Genomic DNA, 22145 nt, shown 5'->3' on the forward strand with positions numbered 1-22145 from the left:
TTCTTATTATCACCAAATGGACTGTAATAATATATTTCTGATACCCCAGTCTTCACCAGTTTGGTCTCCCAGTTTTCACCTCTTTTCCCTCATCTTCCAACTGTGCTTGAGTGATATAATTCCAATGAAGCCTATATGTTTTCCTCATGATATCCATCATTAATGGCCAGATTTTGTAACCGTGTCTCCCCGTGGCCTCCTGCCTCTGGGGGAATGAGTCACAGTCAGCCAACGGTGACGCTGCAGCTATGAGTTGTAACCTGCACCGCTCTCTGCTGGGTGCTGTCTCTCAGCAGGCATTTCACCACTGACAGCTGCTCTGCAAACATCTGGCAGCCCTCCTGAGCCACGGCGGCTCAGCCCAACAGCCAAGCTGTTTTTGGACTGTTTTTGAAAGGAGCTCCTTTGTGACCGAGGGGATCGTCCAGAATTATTTCAGGGGTAAGATAACTTACATTAAGTCACTAATCGTGCTGTGTCTGATTGTTTTTGTTAAGTGAGCTGGTGTTTCTCCTCAGATAACCATGCAGCTGATAAGCTGTGCCATACTGAGCGTGATGGGAGTCGTGTGGTGGATGTCTCAGTCCTGGCTCTGCAGCCTGACGGTGGGGACTGGGCTCTGCATGGCCTGGAGGGGGTCCTGGAGGAGCGTTTTTATCGCTCTACGCACCATCAAAAGAGACCTAATGTAAGCAAGTAATTCCATACTTACTGTACTTATTTTCTGATGTATTTAACTTTCCCTCATGCATTTTATTTCTGCCTCTTTTTCTCTTGAAGGTGTCTGATTGTCATATTGAAAGTGAGGACTTCCATGTACCGAAATGTGCGAAATAAAAGCACCATTCCTGCCCTGTTTGCTCAGACGGTGGCACTGAATCCAGACAAGCCTGCCTTGATCTATGAGGCCACAGGAGAGGTGAGCGCTCATCGGGGATTTCAAATATAAGCTTTAATATTAAGTCAGAAAACGATGTCCACGGTGGCCGCGGCTCTGTTAGCAGAACAGGTCATGTTGGCCGTTCGCTCCCTCATGTGTGAAAGCGTCCTCCGCCGGTGTGCAAACACCTGTCATGGCAGCCATCCCCATTGAAGTGTGAGAGCCGGTGTTTCCATGAAGGTGGACGTGACGATCAAAAAGTGAAATTCACTATCTTGTTTAATTCAGTTTCCGATGTCAGGTTTGGAGTTTCAGGGATCTGCAGCAGCGCTGCCACGCCGTGGCTCACTGGGCCCGGGACCAGGGCTGGACCGAGGGGGACGTGGTGGCTCTGCTCTTGGAAAGCCACCCCGTGGTGGTGGCTCTGTGGCTGGGTCTGGCCATGGTGGGAGTGGAGGCCGCGTTTATCAACCACAACCTTCGGCAGCACTCGCTATCGCACTGCGTCAGCGTGTCTGGAGCTCGAGCCATGGTGTTTGGGACAGAGATGACTGAAGGTAACCATGTCGGCCTGACAGTTTGTCTCCTGTTCTAAACTCTCATGAATAATAATACCGTTGCTGATTTTCCTGAATTCTATCACTCACACATGCCTTGGTTGACCAATGATCCTCTCGCTGTCTTCCAGCGGTTTCAGAGGTGACGGACTCCCTGCGTCCTGACATGGTTTTGTTCAGAGTTGGAGAGCAGAAAGATGAAGAGACACCCTCCAACATCCGAGCTCAGAGTTTGGACACACTGCTATCTCGTTCGCCAACACACCCACCATCTTACAAACTCAGGAAAGAGTTTCACGGTGAGGCACCGCCGTGTTTGTTGTGTGGGTTGGATTTTTTTTCTCAAGAGATATTTTGTTACTATATCACGGTTGCAACACTATAGCAAGTCTTTGCCTGCCAGATGTCACACTCTCTGGTGATAAATCTCTCTCTCACACACACATGCATGCACGCACACACACACACGAATGCATTAAAATGACTGCTTTATCTCTCTGCCATTTTGCAGAGGAGTCTTTCTTACACTGATTTGCTCCCTTGCATTGTTTTCGTTCACCTTGTGATCACATGACAGTCATTCCTCGGCCGATGCCGTTCAAGTCGTTTCTTGCTCAGCTGTCAAACGCACGCCAAATGGATGGGGAAACAGAAACATGTTAAGGAATGATGGGGGGAGACCGAACGCATACCACACGCGTTAAAGGCTGCCAGACCAACAAACACTGAGAAACACACACACACACACACAAAAATACTACCGGTATTCTCTTTGTGTTTCTGCAGACAGACTTTTCTACATTTACACTTCGGGTACTACAGGAATGCCAAAGGCTGCAATCGTGGTTCACAGTCGGTGAGTTCGTCTGTGATCTTATCTGAAGCAGTTAATGGAGACTACTCCGGGGAGTAAAAATAACTGGGAGGCAGAGTTTCAATGATTTAATAAAAACATGTAGATGCAGGATGCAGAAAGGGTTTTGGAGGAATATGAGGGAGCTCTCTGTTGTGTATCCTGGAACATTTTGTGACTTATTTTCATTTCAGCTTATTTCAGGGGCGGATGGGGAAAAGGAAACAGGAAATAATTATCTTGCAACAGATAATAAACAAGACTTCAGTCACCACATTACAATGTCTGATTTACGGTAAAAACAACTGAGCAAAGCTCAGGATGCAGTGGGTGGTTTTTATTTTCATACTTTTATTCAGGTATTTCCGCATCGCTGCTTTTGGTTTCCACTCCTTTGGTTTGCGTCCCGAAGACGTCATCTACACCTGTCTGCCTTTGTATCATTCTGCAGGTAGGCAGCGTGGCGTTTGGCCTCTCTCAGTCAAACACATACATAATCAACACATTTGAAAATGCGTTGATTGTTGCGAAATGATGCAACAATCAACGCATTTTCAAATGATGCAATGACAAAATGATTTGTTTTAAATAAATCTTTGAGTCCAGGATCATGACTGTACTGAGTCTGCATGTTGGTCCTGTGCAATTAGCATCTAGAACTGAAGCAAGTGCTAGAACAGAATACACTGCCCCTGTTGACCAGTCGGAACTATAGACTTTCATCCTGTGAAGCTGCGCTGAAAACATTGCAGCTCCTGAATCTCAAAGTCACAATTAACCCTAATTCACTTCTTAAGTATTCCATTTAATTATGAATGAACAGCTTATATACCCTCCTTTTTTAATCATTTGAATAATAATTCAAATATTATTCAAATATAATTTCAAATAGTTCTGATTTCTAAAGTACTGACAAATGTTGGAAATTGTGAAGCTGAAGGAAAAAGAACACAGTTGGTCGGTGCAGTCTTTCTCTTGGAGTTATATTCTGTATGTGTATGTGTGTGTGTGTGTGTGTGTGTGTGTGTGTGTGTGTGTGTGTGTGTGTGTGTGTGTATGTGTGTGTGCGTGTGTGTGTATGTGTGTGTGTGCGTGCGTTCGTTTGCAGGCACCATCATGGGTGTGGGTCAGTGTTTGCTCTTTGGTGTGACTGTTGTGATCAGAAGGAAATTCTCCGCCAGTCGCTTCTGGGATGACTGTGTCAAACACAGCTGCACGGTCAGTACACACACACACACACACACACACACACACACACACACACACACACACACACACACACACACACACACACACAAATCAATGCTGTTTCATAACCTCCAGGTTATATCAACTCTTTAGAGTCGGACCTATGCTGTCCAGGTCTTTAACTGTAATGATGTGTGTGTGTGTCTGTGTGTGTGAACGTTTAGGTAATCCAGTACATAGGTGAGATCTGTCGCTATCTGTTGGCTCAACCCGTCCATCCGTCTGAGGCTCATCACAAAGTCCGCGTCGCCGTGGGAAACGGTCTCCGCTCCTCGGTGTGGGAAGAGTTTGTCCAGAGATTTCGGATCCAGAGAGTCGGGGAATTTTATGGCGCCACCGAGTGCAACTGCAGCCTGATCAACATAGATGGAAAAGTACGACTCCACGCATGTAATTTCATTTGTGAATAAGAAAATCATTCATCGTGTGTGCTTTGCTTCACTCTCAGGTTGGATCGTGCGGCTTCAACAGCCGCATACTGCCCAGTTTTTACCCCATCCGGCTGGTCAGGGTGCAGCGGGACAGCAACGCTCTGCTCAGGGACTCTCAGGGACTCTGCATACCCTGTCAGCCCGGTAACATCACATATGAAGCAGCTTACAGGAGACAAGAAAAAAACACGTGGTGAATGAAGCAGTGAAATCCTGCCTCTGCCTCCACAGGAGAGCCCGGGATGTTGGTGGGACGCATCAACGACGTCGATCCGCTCAGGAGGTTCGACGGCTACGCTGACCGGGACTCCACCAGTCAGAAGATCGCACACAATGTATTCCGGATGGGAGATTCTGCTTATGTCTCAGGTATCTTCTCCCGTCTCCTCAGCACCAGCTGGAATAATGACGACAGCCTGTCGGAGTGTGATTCCCACCTTTTCTGTGTTCAGACATGCTTTGTCCAATAAATTTCTCACACACGTGACAACGGATAATTCACTGTTTCCAATCTTAATGTCGTTACTTCATGACTGCACAGGCTGAAACTCCCTATATATAATCAATGGATGGTATCGAACCAGAATCAACTGGCAGATAAAAGACTCACACGGACTGTGAGGACTTCACGCTTCTCTTCAGTCATCACTATTATCATTCCGGTCTGCATATTTACAAATCTGCCATTGCACATAATAATGACGTCCGTGTGAATCAGCCTGAAGTCATGACTGCTTGAATACTGCAATTAAAGCGATGATGACTTAATTTTCCCGTCTGGCCGACAGGCGACGTGCTGGTCATGGACGAATGTGGCTACATGTATTTCCGGGATCGCAGTGGCGACACGTTTCGTTGGCGAGGGGAAAATGTTTCCACCACAGAGGTGGAAGGGGTCCTGAGCGGCCTGCTGGGACACACTGACGTGGCTGTCTACGGCGTGCCTGTACCAGGTAGGAGCAAAAGCACAAAACCAGATTCATACAAATAAAAAAAGGGAAAACAATGCTTTCTTGCAGAAAACCAGTGTGTGTTTGTTGTGTGCAGGTGTGGAGGGAAAGGCTGGCATGGCAGCGATCGCTCACGCAGGAGGGCAGATAGACCTTGATGCGTTTTTGAGCACCGTACAAAAAGCCCTGCCTTCCTACGCACGTCCTGTATTCCTTCGACTCATGCCATCTGTTGACACAACGGGTGAGACAACAAAGCAAGGACACTCCAACATCACCAAAGGAAACTTAAAAAAAAAAAAAAAGAAAAAAAAAGTCATGCAAACTTTTTTCTCTACTTTGCTTGCAGGTACTTTCAAAATTCAGAAGACAAGACTGCAGAATGAAGGATTCAAGCCACAAGACACCAGTGACAAGATTTATTTTCTCAACAGTGGTGCTGGCGGTTATGAAGCTGTTACTGATGAACTATTTAGAGCCATAGTGGAGGGGGAGGTGAGTCTATGAGGCCAGGAGAGGCGGATGGAGCCTTTCAGTCTCTAAAAATAGGCTTTTATTCCTCAGAGGGAAATGTGCTGAACTTTGTGACAATTACATCCTAAATGTACAACGCTGTATTCAGTTTTCTATTAAAATTTTCCGAATATGCAGGGCATTCCTACATTCACACCTTTCATATCTGTAGAATGGCACCGAATAGAACGGGTGGTGAGAAGAGAATAAGAATTCAGGATATTCATGGAAAGAAAACCACAAGAAAAAAGGAAATATACCGATGCTAATTTCACTTTCAAGGAAATATTAAAATAAATACATATTATAGTCAGATAAGAAGCTCAGAGCAAAAAACAAGTTTTTGTGTCACATTCTAGAAACAACTCAAATTTATTCTCACACGTGGTTTGAAACAGTACTAGTTTGTTGAATAATGTCATTTAAATTATGATTCCAGTTTTCAGGTCAGTGCAAATTGCTGCGTGGTCTGATTTGAATGTCAATAGCTTTGAAATATCTGATCAAAATCCAAACTTTTCTTCTTTTGTTCTGATGATGCAGCTAAACGTAAAGTCGAAGTGCCGTCATTGGAGCCTGACTGGAATATATCTGCACCAGATAACACAGCAAAGTCCCTCACAGGCAGCTAATAAATTTATTTAAATAGATTTTGAGCTGAAACTTCACGCGGTTACTTGCATGACAATTTCTGTGCTATGACAATGTTTTAGTATTCATGCAAGTGGTGCACAAACAGGACAGCCATGAAAATCCCCAGAGAAATGCTCCAAGCTGAAACCGCAGATGAATTTGTAATTTCTTGTTTACAATTCAGTGTCGCTCCAGACCGTATTTATCATAAACATAGTCCATTTTAAAGAAAAAGAGTGACGCCATCTGCATTATTTGTCAGAGTTCTTGTGGTCGCCGTGCTGACCGTTCATGTCATTCAGAGCTCTGTTCAGCGATACGTGATAGGTCACATTGAATCTCTTGCCGTTCTGCTTTCTCGCAGCTGTTTTATTGTTTGACGCCTTTTTATTTTTTTGCTTTGGCTTCGCTGTCTTGACCTCTTTCACGGAACGGTTGGGATTCTTCTTGTCTTCCGCTGAACGTCCGTTGACCGCTTTTCTGTTGCTTTCATTCAACAAATTGATGAAGCCGTTCACAGGTTTCGATTCCCTTCTTCTCCGCTCTTCCTCGCTGATGATGAGAGGGTCTCCACCCGGTTCACAGTCCAACCCCACGCTGACATTTACTTGTTGTGCCAACAAGAAAAGATTGCCTCCTGGTGTTACGCTCTCAAAGTAAGGGTACACCACCTCACTGAAGCGATGGCTGAATGTATAAAGATGAGCGTTGGTGTCTGCATTCGTAAATGTCAGCGTCCCCGCCTCCCAGTCGAACTTGACGCAGACCCTGTAAAGGCGGTCTGAGCCACTGATGTGCAGGACCTTCGGCGGGGTCGCGAGAGCTCGATACTCTCCGTTTCTCAGGCTGATGCACCACAGTCCTGCGTCAGGACAAACCTCGAACCCCGCCTTCCTGCAGAGCCACTGAGCAGCCACGCCGAGCGTCCAGTGATCGGCGTCTGCGACCTGAGGAACGCAATAAAACAAGAAATAAATTTAACATTAGAATAAAAGAGTGGGGGAATATCGCATTATGAAGTAACGTTTCACTGCAGGGGTGTCAAACAGAAGGCCTCAAGAGACTATTTCAGCTTTTTCAGCAGTCGGGCCCATATAAAGCTGGCTGTATGCTGAACTACAATGTATTTGACGCCCTGCTGTCCTGTGACTTCAGCAGAAATGCACTATTGACTGGTTACTATTATGAAACACACAGTCGGGTTACAGTTATTATCATCCCTCATTCCTCTCAAGCAAGACCAGCCTGACCTTCCTCTGCCCTTCAGCTTTAGCAACGCTTCTGTCTCCACCAGACCTGCCAACATTTGACTCCGACTAGGAGGGCATGTGAGGACACACACACACACACACGCACACACACACACACACACACACACGCACTGCAAATCCATGAGCAACAGTCAGCTGAGTGTTTCAGGAGTGCTGGATTACGCTTCAAGCAGAAAATGTCCTGCCAAAAGAAACCACTGGTGTGAAAACATTCACAACGTAGGAAAATTTGGAAAAGGGGCGGTTGAACGCTGGAGTGAAATCAGAAATAGATTTAGAAGTTGACAAACAGGCTAATATTTACCAGCATGCCTTCCTCTTTATAATTTTCTTGAGAAGAAATTACTTTTTTTTAAAGAGGGAAAATCTGAATGAAATGTTGCTGTTTCTAGTAAAATTTACAAATGTAACGAGGACAATTATAATGCTTATAAAACACTACAAAAAACAAAATCGTATGAGCGATATGTTAAACAGGAAACGCAGCGTCGAGATGAAAATGTGAAAAGACGTGTGTGGTGAGAGAGAGCGAGTTCAGAATAAAATTACGGGAGGTTTGACAGTTCCAGTCTCAACACTTCAGACTTCCTGTTTACTGGAGAAATGCCTCATCACTCCTGAACAGCCTCGCCCTCCAGACAGCAGCCTGAAAGACGTCTGATTGTAAAGAACGTCGTTCAGGTCTGGCTGCTGTCTGCATGTTGCTACTTTAAGCCAGTTGTTGCGTTGCTGCTTCTTCTCACCGTGATTACTTCACAAATAGTTCATAAACAGGTGCTCTGCTGAGTTTTGTGTAACTGCTGAAAATTCCACCCCCCTCTTGGGGGAGTGCAGTTGAATAGATCAAGCATGAAATAGACCTGATTAGCTCAGACTGACCATGTAAGTTCAGCAGAAATTAGTGAGTAAAATCAATCATTAACCCAAAATGTGGGCAGTTCTGGTAAACAGTAACTCTCACATGAGTCTGTTGAAATACCTCGACAGTCCAGCTGTGGACTCCTGAGGAAAAGCCTTCACTCCCCAGAACGCTGGAATCTGGATGGAAGCCTTCGGGGTTTGTGGGAACGACCTCCTCTCTGTTCTGCAGTGAGTCCTGAGAGGGTCCTGATGAGGGACTGATGAGGACCCTGCTGAGTCCAGAAGACACCTGTAAAGCCTGCCCAGCTGTCCTGGAGTCCAGGGTCACCGGAGCTGGAAGATTTCATGAAGGTCTAAACGACTGAGGAAAGAAATGAACTCAACATGTGTGTGTGTGTGTCACACTGACTGAACGGAGCGACGTGTTTCATCTTCTCCCACACGGCATACTGGAGGTTACCCAGGTGTTTCGCCACGTTTATGAGAGGTCTGTACACTTTCTGTGGCTTCCTGTCAGCCATCCACGAGCTGCAGAGAATAACAAACAAACAGTCACACAGCAGCAGATGGTCAGCTCGGAAGCAGGAATCAGAAGATCAACTCAATACCTGTTCAGAGTGTCTTTGTAGTCCTGTAAAGAAGAAAATTAGAAAAGTCAGTATGATTTTAAATGAACACCGGTTCCCGTTCATTTACTACTAAAGTGTGATTTGATTGATGTCACCTGTAGAAATTTGACTCCGTCCCCTCCTGCATCAATCACCTCCTCAGCCAGTTGGATCTTCTCCTCCAGAGATTTTATCACCTGATTTATTTCGTCTCTGCGTTGCTCTGCCCCCCTCGTCTTCTCATCCTGCTCCCCCCTCAGTGCCTGGAGCCTGGCTGCCTCTTCCCGCCTCAGAAACTGGTGAAGGGTCTCAAATTCTCGCTTCACGTGATCCTCTGCCAGTTTGGCCTCAGCCTTGAACAGAAGGGAAGAGGTGTAAAAACAGGGAGCTGATTTGTCTTGATTATTTTTTTTATTAAAGAGAGTTTTGTAGGTGAACTTCTACCTGGTTGTGTCTTGATGCTTGCTGACAGGTTTGTGAGACCTTCCTGCAGTGAAGCATCTTCATGCTTAGTCCTTTCAGAGATGTTCTGAGCTCCTCCTAGTGGCCAGGGAGAGAATCACTCTGAAACGACACTCCAGCTCCATCTGCACTAACTCCATACAATTACAACCTTACAATTAATCCTGAAAGGAAGTAAACAAAAAAAAAAGCAGCGGCAGTACAAAAGGCAACAAAAACACTATCTGTGTAATAGCAGCTTTGATGTGACTTTAACAAGTTAATGTGCTTCACAGCTAATGAGGAACAAGCGAGGAGAAGAAAACAGGAATAAGAAGGAAAAGAGCAAAAAAAAATACAATATAAGTGCAATAAGAGTGGTTATTAGATAAGTGCAATTAGACTTGATTTGAAATGGCATTGAGAAGACAAAATTAATGTCATAAAGTAAAATAATGACTACTTAAAACATCTTCAGTTGATTCAAAATGAGAGTCCTGACAGGAACAGGCAGGAGAGATCACATCACGCCAATATCAGCTTCTCTTTATTGGCTTCCTGTTAAATCTGGAGAACAATTTAATATTCTTCTTTCAACTTATAAAACTCTTCACTGCCAGGCTCCATTGTATCCTAAAGAGCTGTTAGTCCCATATTACCCATGAACACTTGGTTCTCAGAGTGCTGCTGCTGGAGGTTCCGGGGTTTTCTAAAAGTAGAACAGGAGGCAGAGCTTTCAGATATCAGACTCCTCTCATGTGGAACCAGTAAGGGAGGCTGACACAGTCAAGGTTAAGACTTTTCTATTTCATAAAGCTGGTAGTTTCGGCCACGTTTGACTTTTTTCTAGTGAAGCTTCAAAACATTAAGACAGCTGGGAGATCCTCACTGAATTAGGCTTATTTCCTTTCTCGTTTCACTAGTTCAAGACACAAACATTCCATCTTTCTCCTGTAGTCTGTGCTCTCTCTCTCTCTCTCTCTCTCTCTCTCTCTCTCTCTCTCTGAGTGTGTTGTATTCAGAACTTTAGAAATAAAATGAATTTTTAATGAAAATAAATACTAGAATTTACAAATTCCGAACTGGCAGTCGAAGCTCAGATAACATTTACACAGCAACTCAAGTAAAATTTTGCTGAGAACCTTTCCAGAGAGTCTTTTCATCCTGAAGTTTCGTCCCAGTGAAAGGCCCGAGCACGTCTTTCACCGCAGACCACAGTTCATATGAGCATGTCACTCTGCTTCATGTTCACCCGGCTCGGAAACTGACAGCGCTCAGAAGAGCGTAACACACTATACCATGCCGAACCACAGAACTATTCTTGGCATTTGGCGTGTGTGTACATACAGACATGCATGCGTGCATTTAACTTAAATGTTATGTTGCACGAAGCACAAACGTTCTCATATGGCACAATGATAGAAACAGTTATTACCAGCTTAGATTTCAGCCTGATGCCACATTGCCACTTTTACACTCGCTCTAACTTTGGTGTGAATTGACTAAATTTGGATGAACACAAGGCGGCATCTGTTTGAGAAGGAAAATTAATATTTACAGTGGGTAAAAAAAAAACAAAAAAAAAAAACGTTTGACTGCTTCCTTGTTTAAATATCCGCTTGCTGTGGCTGCAGGAAGCCTCAAAATGAAAAAGTATTGAGCGGGCCTCCTTAATCCTGGTAAAAAAAAAAATAGGGTTCAGATCTTGTAAGGCTCTGCGCTATTGAGAGCTCTGCTGTTATTTGATGTCTTTGTGTTTGTGTTTGGTTTAGCTTTGTGGGATCAGAGCGACTGTAACTAGAATACCAGCGTTCCAAGTCTCTTGTTGGCAATTATGTACCCTGGTGAAGTGTCCTTGAGGAAACAGTAAATTTCTGCCAGCTGCTCGCTATCCGATGCTCCAGGATGCTGCTTTCTCGCTTTCAAAGAGAAAACTCGAAGTATTCCACTTCATGCCATTTGATTTTTGTGATTCTGTCAAAAAAGTTGTGAGATAAATCTGAAAAACATATTCTTCTTCACAAAAATATGTTAATTCGTCCTCAGTAATTCATGTTCTTGGAAAATAGTGAATGGTTTTAGTGTGGGGGCCTTTAAACATATTCAAATGAGACATCTCAGGAAAGCAGAATGATTTTGTTTGAACTGCTTATGACTCCGGAGGAAATGCGACAGGTGTTAAATGGAGAGCTTTGTTTGCTTTGACTGGATGCAAATTTAAAAGATTAAAATTGAAAAACAAGGAAGTAAACGCAACATCTGAAGCAAACTTCAGTTCAAATATTGACAAAGTGGGTCCATCCACCGAGTTGGCTTTTCCCCAACTTTTGCTTTGCAGGAGGCTAAAATCATGTGACAGTGGGCAAAAAGCACAGCAGACAGGCCCATACAAGAGCGGTCGACAGGCGATTTACAGTCTCCAGTTAATTCAGCACGCACGTGTTTGGATTACAGAAAGGCACCAAGATCAGAATCAAAGCTCAGTTTTCACACAGGTCTGCACAAAGTTCATATCATGTAAACTCCTCATCGTTTCCCCGAGTTCAATTTGACCGTCTCATGTGGAAAGCCTGGTAATTACTGATAATTTCTGGGTATAAAGCATGATTTATGGTGCATCCTGGACAGGTCTGCAGTCCCTCACAGGACAAACACACAGACACACACTCACAATCACACATACAGGAGAATTTGGGTCACCAGTTAAATATACTTAGCCTGTAGGATGAAACCAGAGTACCCAGAGCGGTGATCTCCTTTATGATCCAGTACCAACGCGTTCCATAAAAAGCCTTATCTGAGGGTACAGCTATGTCTACGGTCAAAGTAAAAAAATGCCACAAATGCAAACAGTGTTCTTGAGCGCCCTCATGTGTGGGCCATTTTCCCAGCCATATTGTCATTGCTAGTTACATGAGGAAGCTGTACTTTTGCAAATCAAAAACCATACTTCTAATAAAAATCACAATAACATTCAACTTTGATGAAAACATACAATTATCAAAAAAAAAAATCAAAAAATTACAATTAAATTATTGATATTTACAGATGAGAATCACTATGAAAGCAGATCTAGGTGGTTTTGAAAGCAATGATGTTTTGTTATTAACCTGCACATCAGACATGCACGCACAGAGAGAACATGCAAACCTCTGGACTGAAAGGCTCCAAAGCCCAGACTCAAACCATGGTCCACCTCCCGATCAGCTGACAGTGCTAACCACTGATACACTATGCAGACAGTCTGAGTGAAAAGTATGTTGATCACTGCTTTTCATTTGTTGTTCGTTTGTTTTCGGGTTACAAATCATCAGGCATTTCACCATCACTGTTGAGGCTGATAAAGATTTGTCTTCATTGCAGATACAGTGCGGTTCAGTTTGCAGTCTGGAATGTTTGCCTCCTACCTTGCAGTCGACGGCAGCCTCGGTTAAGAGATAAACTCTGTGTCCCGCGTGGCTTTCTGCGGCACACTGTGTGCACAGCGGCTCCAGGTCGTCCAGACAGAACATGGACAGACTCTCTCCGTGCTCCTCGCACGGCTCCGAGGGGTCAAGCGGCGGTGGAGGCAGAAAGAGGCCTTTTGCCTCGGACAGAGGAGGGAGTTCTCGGAGACAGGTTTGGGAGCTCATGGTCGAAGCCTGCACAATATGAAGTCCGCTTCGGTCTGGGTCAGACTGGAGCAGCGGATTTGAATGAAACAGATGGCGAGTGGGAACTGGAGACCGTGGCTAAAGAGAAGTACGCTATGTCCACATATTGCAGGTTTACTGTTGCATTCAACATACATCCGTCGGGAAATGAGGGTTGCTTATGTCTGCACACAGCCTGACAGCAACTGAAGTTACATATAAGTAGATCTGCTTACAATCTTCATCTCAGATTTGGAATTTAACCAACACGACCCCACCAGATGTAGCCATGCATCACTGTCTATTCCACTTTCATGACCCTGTGATTTATGTTTTTCTCTCTTCACCCAGGGCCAAATTCATTCCTGTGCCTTGGCTTGTCATTTTTACGGCCTTGCCTATTTTCCCCCATCGAAGCGAGGCTGGGCTGAAGCAATTAAGCCTTGATGGCGCTCTGTGCATTTTTGTGACGTGCAGTAACACTTTAGGGTGTTTCAGTTTTTCACTTAACATGTGTAGGAGCAAGTTTTAAATTGTTTATTCTGGCAGAATCAAGCGCTGTTGGTCATAAAGTTTGACACACAGCCCTGCGTGTACCGTGCGGTGTGTGCCAGGCCATATGCATGTGGAATGGATCGGGTGCTCGTCACGGCGCGAGCTGCTCCACATCCTGAACACATATAGAACAGATCACTGTCATTAGGTTCATCATATTTCCATGAATCATTATCTAAAGGGAATCAGATGATTGGTGTGGTCGCACGGCTCCTTTCTGACAGATTTACAGGCCTGTGCTTGTTACTTTTAATAGATTTACTGTCAGCCTTTGATGTGTCCAACTTAAATAAGCTTTACGGATGATGTAACAGGTTACAGAGAGGTGCAGCAGAATAAGAGTATCTCCAGTTTGAGTCTACTCAGGGGGTTTTCATGGAGTTGACATGTTAGTCCCATGGGTGCATGATGGTCCAAAACCAAGTGTTTGATGAAACTGCCCATAGGTTTGACTGTGGTTGTCTGTTTATTATGTTTATGCATTGCTGCATCTATTGACTGCGTACCCTGCCCTTCACACCCTGATAACGATAATAACTCAGCATTACAGTGAGATCACTGCAATATTACTTTATTAATATTTATAGATTATGCTCAGTGCAAAGCTTTGAGGGAACTCTTTCATTGTTATCTGCTCTCAGGCTGTGATTTCAGCCTGAAAAAAAATCCGTTTCCAACTTGTCAAATTCAGATCTTTTCTGTTGGCTTCCTTCCAGGAGGTCGATAACAGACATTTTGCTGAAGTTTTGGAGAGCTGAATGACCGCAAACCAATGCAAATTAAAACGTTCTGCATTATTTATATTCAGGAGTTTTCAGTGGAGGCTCTTCATTATCGAGTGACTCACAAACATCATATTTGGAGGGTGAAAAATGGCTGCGCAAACAGATTATGAGCATTTTGTTTTCTAAACTTTCTAAACATGTCATGAATATATTATTGAATGTGACAGGTCTGCTGAAGCCAGAGAGAAGAACATCAATGTGGAAGATGACAGCGAGAGAAAATAGTTGCAGCTTTGGTAAAAGTAAAAGACCCTTCACCAACATCTGGAAGGTTTTGTTCAGATGTTCAGGTGTGAAAGATCCCAAGGTGGTTATTATATATGGTATGGTTTATTAATTACAACATCCAAGTTCATAAAGGATTGTGTTTGACTGTCATTTGTGTTTCAATTAAAAAAAAACACTTTGAATGTCAAGAAAATGCAATTCTTTTGAAGAAAAAAAAAATCAATATTGCTTTTAGTAATTCATGCAGACTGATCCACAGGGACTGATTACTCTCTGGGACACCATGAAACACACCGCTATTACAGAAAGTGTCTCTGCAGCTGTTTCTTTTTTTTTTTTCATGCATCTTTACATGGTGTCTGTACAGAATCTCTTACTCAACTTCTTTGTTCTCGGCTCGTCTCTTTGTGCGTCTGCTGGCCATCAGATCTAATGATCCTGACAGCTGAGTGTTGCCGCGATCTCTTCAGACTCAATCAGTTTCGAGAACTGTGAAAATTCACAGTTCTGCTACTGTAGACGCTGCACACACGTCTGCATCTCAGCTGTACATCTCTGTCATCAGTTACTCAATTACAACAGCTGATTCGTCACATTAGTCACACTGTTCTCAGAAAATAGGCTTTGTGGACCGACTCCAAGCTGCTGAGACTCTAGGAACGTCTGTATTTAATCCCCACAACAACGATTTCAGTCAAAACTCAGAAGATCTATGTGGTGCATATGATACAAGATGTAATGTGAGCATTAATTCAGTCACAAACTTATTAATGACAGTACGGCGCTCAGTCTGGTCTGTTTTTCAACACACACACAAAAAAAAGAAAATTAATTTCTGGAGGTACTTGTTGCAACTTTCAAAGTTTACAAATTTCAAGGTCAAACATTCCAGATCTTCAGTATTTGGATTGCCCAGTGTGTATTCATGAACAGCCTCAGCTTTTTCAATACGGTGTCTGTTCTTCTTCTGAGCTTAACTTTGCTGTAAGTAAACAGGAGAAAAAGGCAGGCAGTTTTTCTGTTGTCCAAGGTTTTCACCGTCAATACAATAAATCTCTTGAATTGAGTTGACCACAGTGAAAAGATGTGCAAGAAAAGGAAAGAAAGTGAAAGAGGTGAGCACAAACATCAGGGCATGGAGCTCGAGCGGGGCAAGGACAGCGGACGGAGATAAACAAGTGAAGGCGGCTGAGTTAAAGGAAAACATAAACAGAATGAAAGAGAAATGAACATGAACCACAGATCACATTTCTGACGGGATGGCTACTCAGAATTAACTATTTGTGTGGGATTATTCTCGATGGATGGCAGTGATGTTTACACCAGCGGTCTGCAACATCAGGCACAGGTGCCACAGTTGGCACGCACGAGCATAATTATTGGCACGCCGGCTGGCACGGACCCACTCAGTATGCATATTGTTTAAAATCATTCGTCATCGTGGCGAATCCCTGCCAAAAGCCACGAGCACAAATGAGATCCACGTGCACGGATTTAAAGGATCTCATTTGCATTTGTGGATTTTGGCAGGAACTTTCCACCGCAGCCATTTGTCACGGATGAAACTTTGTGAAAACATGTTGTAATTTCATCAAGTGGTGATTATTTTAATCGTCTGAGGACCTCCGTCCTGGAAGCAGACAGCAAGGTTGGTGTCTGTTTGTCGTCTGGTTCATCGGTACGATCAGCGTGTCGGGAACTGGAAGGAGCTTTATTACATCCACTGAGAAAAGTTCCATGTAGGATTAGATGTAAAATAAAATTTGAAATATGATCATGTTTTCTTTAAGCTTCGTGATGTACTGCAGGTGATTACATCAGAGTGGCGTGACGCTCCATGTCATAAAGGCCGCCAACCTCTCATTTATATCATCTTATGATTATAGTATCGTTTATCAAAGAGCTTTTGTATTTGATCTTACTGACAAAAAGTCTGACTTACTGTGTTGGCACGAACACAATATTATTTATTGAAGTTCTCTTACTTCACTACTTCAGTGACAAGCAACCAACTTATAATCAGTGTAATGACTCTGCAGCCATTGTTGAAGTTTTCACGAGCTTATTTATCATCGCTTGTGTCTGACATGAAAACAGCTGTGAAGCTGCCATCTCCGACACGCCGTTAGCGCCACTGCCTTGCTCCACAGTACTTCTGATGTATTTGCAGTCCTAAATAAATGTTAGCGTACTCTAATAAGACCTGACGGCAGCTGTCTGAGGGCTGCCAGGTCTAAACTGACATTCTCACACCACACAGGCCTCGTCTCAGGCTGTAGGAAGCAGTTTTTACTTGAGTGATGATCTTCCAGTGTTTCATATTTAAAGATTTTGTTTCAGTTGCATGTTAAGAAACCCCAAATCAATAAAAACAGCCAAAGATTCCAATCTAAAACCTCTGAGCATCCTTTCTTTCCTGTATCGTACACACTCTCCTCTGAATGCTCTTGACCCTCGTGACCTTTGTCTCATTGTGTTGATTTTGTCTCCATTTGGACATTAGGTTTGTTTCTTTTTGTTTCGAAGGCCCTGCGACACACTGGCGAACTGTCCAGGGTGTACCCCGCCTTCGCCCACAGCAGCTGGGATCGGCTCCAGCCACCCGCGACCCCGAAAGGGATAAAGCGGCGGAAAATGAATGAATGAATGAATGAATGAATGAATGAATGTTTCGAAGTTTTTGATTTTTTGCAGTTTATATTTAATTAAAAGGCTCCCTTGATTTGAGCTTTCAACTTTATCTGCTTTGGGTCCTCCATCCTCACACTCAGCACTTAGCTTTTTCTTGGAATCATCTTTCATAAACAAATCTCAAATGCACATATATGTTTATGTAGATTTCCAACTATATAATATAACTTCAGACCAACTTGATGATCAGACTGAACCACAGTGCTAATCTGTGACAAATCCAAGACATCCTAACACAGAGAGGACATTCAAAGTAACACACATTACCTTTCTATGTTGCATTCATCCATCTTCTGCTGCCCCGGTCAGGGTTAAGGGATCCTGGAGACGATTTCATGTTTTGTGACTTTGAGAGAAAACTGTTGTACTTGGAGAAAAAAAAACTCACATCCACAGGGGGAACATGCAAATTCCAAAGAGACATTCTCAGCCTGCTATAGGGTGCAATCAGCTACGATAACCAAGAGCTAATACTCAATAATTTGCATAAAACTGATCAAACCATCCTCACATTCTCTTTTGAGTCTTAGTTTAGACACTGCAGTTAGCTTCCAGTGCTGATATCACTACATACAGAACAATGCAATCTCCACTCATTGGGAGAATTGTTTGCATAAAATTGTGTACGCAAGAAATGTCAGTGTTTTTTTTCTTTCTTTTTTACACTTTTCAAGATGAGTTCATGAGCTGGACTGGACCTGCTGGTTTTCACACCCCAGCACTGGAACCACAGTCTCAGAATATGAGCAGTAAACGTGTGGGAGTGGTGCCAAAAGAAGTTCATTTTTATTCAGACTAACAGACCTTCTGACTCAGGACGGCGCTACACCTGCCGGATTGAGTTGGAGGGACTTTGTCATTGAATTTGGAAGGCTTCCCTAAAGCTCACCACCTACAGACCACTTGAAACTCTTGGTGAACGGACGTGATGCCAGAATCCCGGCGCCATCTGCACCTGCTTCTGCTTCAGCAGCCTAATACGGCATTCCTGTGTTTATTTAGTGTGTGCAAAGGGAATGAGACGGACTGTGAACACAACTGGTTGGCTGAAGCCGGTTGTGAGTTTAAGACCGCCTGGCTATAATGTCTGCGCCTCCATGCTAAATGCATCGCGAGTGAGCGGCTGACATGTGCCGACATAACACAGGCTTGTTTTTAGGTCACGGCGGCTCCTTATTGTCTGCAGCGGGAAGGTGTAAATGGAAGCTATTGTTCCATTACATTCGAACTCGGGTTTTATGTGCACGACTCTGCTCTGTGTGCACGCATGCATCCAAGAAAACCAGGTGGTAAACTGGCATGCTGGGACTGCCCTGCAGCATTTCCTGTCAGCGTACCGCGCCCTCGCAGCTCCCCCCGTGTATCTGTCCTCCACATCTCATCAAAGACAGACAAGATGGGCCAACACACTGCGAGCTGCAACACAGCGTCAGAGCGCAGGTACAGTGCTCGTGTCGCTGCTTTCAATCATGCGCCAGGCACATTTTCCACAGTACTTTTTCAAAATGTTCTTTTCCTATTTATTCCCTTGATTATGCATTGTCTGCTTCCCGTCAGCACCGTGTTGGAAAGATCCGCAGTGATCCAGGGCCTTCTTGGACAGTGTGTCTTCCACAAAGAGGCTCAGAATAAATAACCTGAACTACATCAAATGAGTCAACGGAGGGAGGATGAGCTGTCATTACTCAAAATATAATCATCTCAACATCCGTTCCTCACTTATATTATCATTCTTTAGCCACTACATCCACTGTGTAGCAAGGCAAAACTCATGTTTCAAATTCAGGTAATCAATAAAATCCTTTATGATCAAAAGGAATGAAGGAGGTAAAAACCATGTTGCATCAAGCTCAAGACAAAAAAAGCTCGCAAACACAACAAGAAGTCATAAAATACATCCAAATGTGTTTGCAAGTCTCCATGATGAGTGTCTTTAAGGTGTACGCATGTGTTAATGTATGTCACTTTCTGGTGCTTTTGATTTATTACTCCTTTTATACATCCTCTTCCTTTCCTCCTGTTGCTTTCTTTTTAGCCATAAAGAATTTAGTCTGCGCGGCGTTGAAAGAATTTATATCAAAACCTCAAGGAAGAAGCGTTCCCCAAGATTACAGTACTCTGCAGCAGGCGGAGAGAAAATTGGACTGGAGTGAGTAAAAAACAAACACATACACTTTGTTTAGTGGAACCGACGGGCGAATGCATCCTACATGGTTTTCAGTTAATCACTGCTATTTACATTTCTCCGTCAGCTTCCATCTGAAGGCTACGTGACAGCAAAGTGTTTGATAAAAGCCCGCGCACGTCTTCTGAGGGACAAATCGTCACCTTATCGTTCTGATGTGGAGAAATTGATCTCCGCAGGACTCCGCTCTGCTTCAAGAAAACATCGCTCAGACAAATCAAAGGTGCTTCTTCTTTGAAGGCTGGAGATTTCGAATGGAAACGGTGTTATCTTCCCCTTAAATGGCGTAATCACATTACTGCGAAAATCAGATAAGAGGCATTTAGATGCACTTAGCAAATGCAACAATGGAAGAGTCCTGGTTTACATGTGTCCGTCTCTTATCGGATTTCTTTCAGTATTTTCGCACTATTTGAGGACTTTCAGTAGTTGTGGGTGCAGGAAATTACAACAGCTACAGGCTTTATGTTCACTGCATTGAGTCTTTTCATAAGAAGATAAAACCTAAAACAAAACTTTAAATCAAATTGAAGTTCTTCTTTCTGACAAAGAAAACTGCTGCTGTCCTTCTCGTGCAGACCCTCCAGGATCCGGACCCTCGCTGGAGCAATCAGCTCATCAGGTTCAGCTTTAACTCCTGCCCTGACTCACAACCTCTCCATGACTTCTGAGGTCCGTTAGCGGTTACCATGAAGGCTTGTAGTCCTTGTTACAGCCGATGTGAAGGGATTTATCTGCCCTGTATGAGTGTTTTCGTTTCATTTAACATGAAATGTGTCTCCTTCTCACCCCACAAGTGGCTCTTCATTGATTTTCCAGTGCTCTGCGCTGAGTTTGGTGGATTTTCTCTCCCGCTCAAGTTGTGAGAGGAGACGTAAAAGAACAACACAAATCAAATAAATGCACAAAGACATTTGGGGGGAAAAATGTGGGCGTGTATCAATTGTTATCTGATAAAACACATTCTGCTTTTAATATTAATGGCTTAAATATGTGTTGAAGATTTATGTGGAAGACTTAAACCCTTCAGAAGAATATTGTGGTCCTCTTGCATGAAACAGCTACTGAAGGAGAATCTTTGATCAGAAGTTCCCTCAGGTGACAGGAATGGGATTTCCAGAGTTTCCATTTCTTCATTGTTTGACTGGCAGCTATACAGTTGTATAATTACGGGCTGGAATGTGAAGTGCTGCATGTCAAGAGGTGTAAAGTATTTTGATGGGAGTTCATATAAGATTCATTCAATGTGTTTGAAGTAAGTGTGGGAAAACTTCTAGATATCTTTCAGAATTTTTAATGAAACCGTGAAAGAATATGTGAAATCTGAGCATCTACGCCAAAGGAATACAAGTAGGTGCTTATGGCTCGTAAATGACGAGCGAATGAATGTTTGCAGCACGTAAAATATTTTTCTTACCTTCCTAGAGAGGCTTCAGAACAGCTGATGCCAGGGTCTGGTGGTGCCTGCTCAGTGGGGCTCAGGTTGGAGGTTTTGCATGGCTCCAGGACACTTTAGTCCTGCGTGCACCCTGGAGACCTTTGGTACTCGGTTCTCAGAGTGCTCTCCACAAGGCAGCGCAGCAAACATGCCCGTGCAACCATTAGGTTAAAAAAACAAAAAAACAAAAATAAAGCATTACACATCATTATTTATAATCCTCCCGCTATTTCTCAGGTGTTTGCTGTATGTGCAGAGGTGTTTTGGAAAGTAGTCTCAAGGCATCCATGTTTCTCCACTTATTGCTCTCAGGCTCAGCGGTTTTGTGTAGGGTGAAAGGACAGGCCACAAAGGATATGTGGAAAAAACAACATTTCTTATCCTGAGAGTTTGTTAAAATGCCGGTGCACTGGATGCACTGCAAAGCCTTCTGGGTATCCCTGCCTCTGTCTGCACATGTTCATTTTATGCAGCACCTGAGAGCCGAATCTAATCCTGACGAAGACCCAGTGGACAGCAGTGTCACCATTAGGTGTAAGAAGGTCCGTGCATTAAGGTCTTAATATAGGAAAGTTTTCGTGTCTGTTCATTTTAAGGGATATTTTATAACAGTGCAGTGCCGTGGTCAAATTTTCACCATCTCTAACGTGTATCCCTTGCAGGCACACTGACCTGCTACCGGCTGGAATAAACTTCAGGATATGCCACTGATAAAATTTCAGCACAATGCATTCAGCCAAGCCTTTGAATCTGTTGCCCTTCAGGTCCAGTTTGGTTGTTTCATTCACATGCTACACTGCAGTGTTTTATTTTCCTTTGCCGTGATGAGATACTCCCATAGCACACAGCGCTGCCAGAGCACTTTGAGCCTACTGCTTTCAATTGCAAAGAAAAAAATAAATAAAACCCCAGCAGCTCGAGCTGTGCTGCCTCTGAACCAGAAAACAACAGGCTGCAGCCTCCCGGTGACTGCCAGAGTGACGTCCAGCCAACCCTCTGAAGGGCCTGCATGTGAAACGGCCACATGAAGCATCGTGTCTGACCGCGAGGACCCTTTGCTCGTCTCAAAAAACCGATAAAAAAAAAACATGCTTTTCACTCAGCCATGAATTCTGGGCTTTTGAAGGTCACTACAATACAAGTTATAACATCTACAGAAAAAAAAAAAACATCAAAGAATTCAAACGAAGAGAGCTTAAAACTGAAAGCTTAAAAGGAAAAAATTACGGACGAAGGCAGAATACAGCCCGGCCAGATCACCTGTCCATCACAGAGACGGACAATTACACACTCACATTCATACCGAGAGGCCATTTATAGTGACCAGTTAACCTCAAATACTTGTTTTTAGACTATGAGAGGAAACAGAAATACCTGCAGAAAAC

At 43.7% G+C, this 22145-nt stretch overlaps 1 protein-coding gene across 1 annotated transcript; it reads left to right on the top strand.

Moving 5' to 3' along the window:
• The first annotated feature begins 304 nt into the window (after positions 1-304).
• LOC115390507 (long-chain fatty acid transport protein 1-like) lies at positions 305-6580 on the top strand. The gene is made up of 14 exons (XM_030094398.1): positions 305-441; positions 519-688; positions 781-919; positions 1182-1437; positions 1569-1736; positions 2224-2293; positions 2650-2741; positions 3399-3508; positions 3703-3912; positions 3987-4113; positions 4201-4338; positions 4758-4922; positions 5017-5163; positions 5269-6580. The coding sequence occupies exons 2-14, from the start codon at positions 525-527 to the stop codon at positions 5424-5426; spliced, it is 1944 nt and encodes a 647-aa protein (XP_029950258.1). The 5' UTR covers positions 305-441; positions 519-524; the 3' UTR covers positions 5427-6580.
• The last annotated feature ends 15565 nt before the right edge of the window (positions 6581-22145 follow it).

This window comes from Salarias fasciatus, chromosome 6, assembly GCF_902148845.1.
Source record: "Salarias fasciatus chromosome 6, fSalaFa1.1, whole genome shotgun sequence".
Classification (NCBI taxonomy): domain Eukaryota; kingdom Metazoa; phylum Chordata; class Actinopteri; order Blenniiformes; family Blenniidae; genus Salarias; species Salarias fasciatus.

Bases quoted from the DNA above. Each gene is read 5' to 3' on its own strand.
- LOC115390507 (XM_030094398.1), top strand. From the start codon at position 525: ATGCAGCTGATAAGCTGTGCCATACTGAGCGTGATGGGAGTCGTGTGG. The intron at 689-780 runs GTAAGCAAGTAA...TTTCTCTTGAAG, and splicing joins ACCATCAAAAGAGACCTAAT to GTGTCTGATTGTCATATTGA. The intron at 3,913-3,986 runs GTACGACTCCAC...CTTCACTCTCAG, and splicing joins TGATCAACATAGATGGAAAA to GTTGGATCGTGCGGCTTCAA.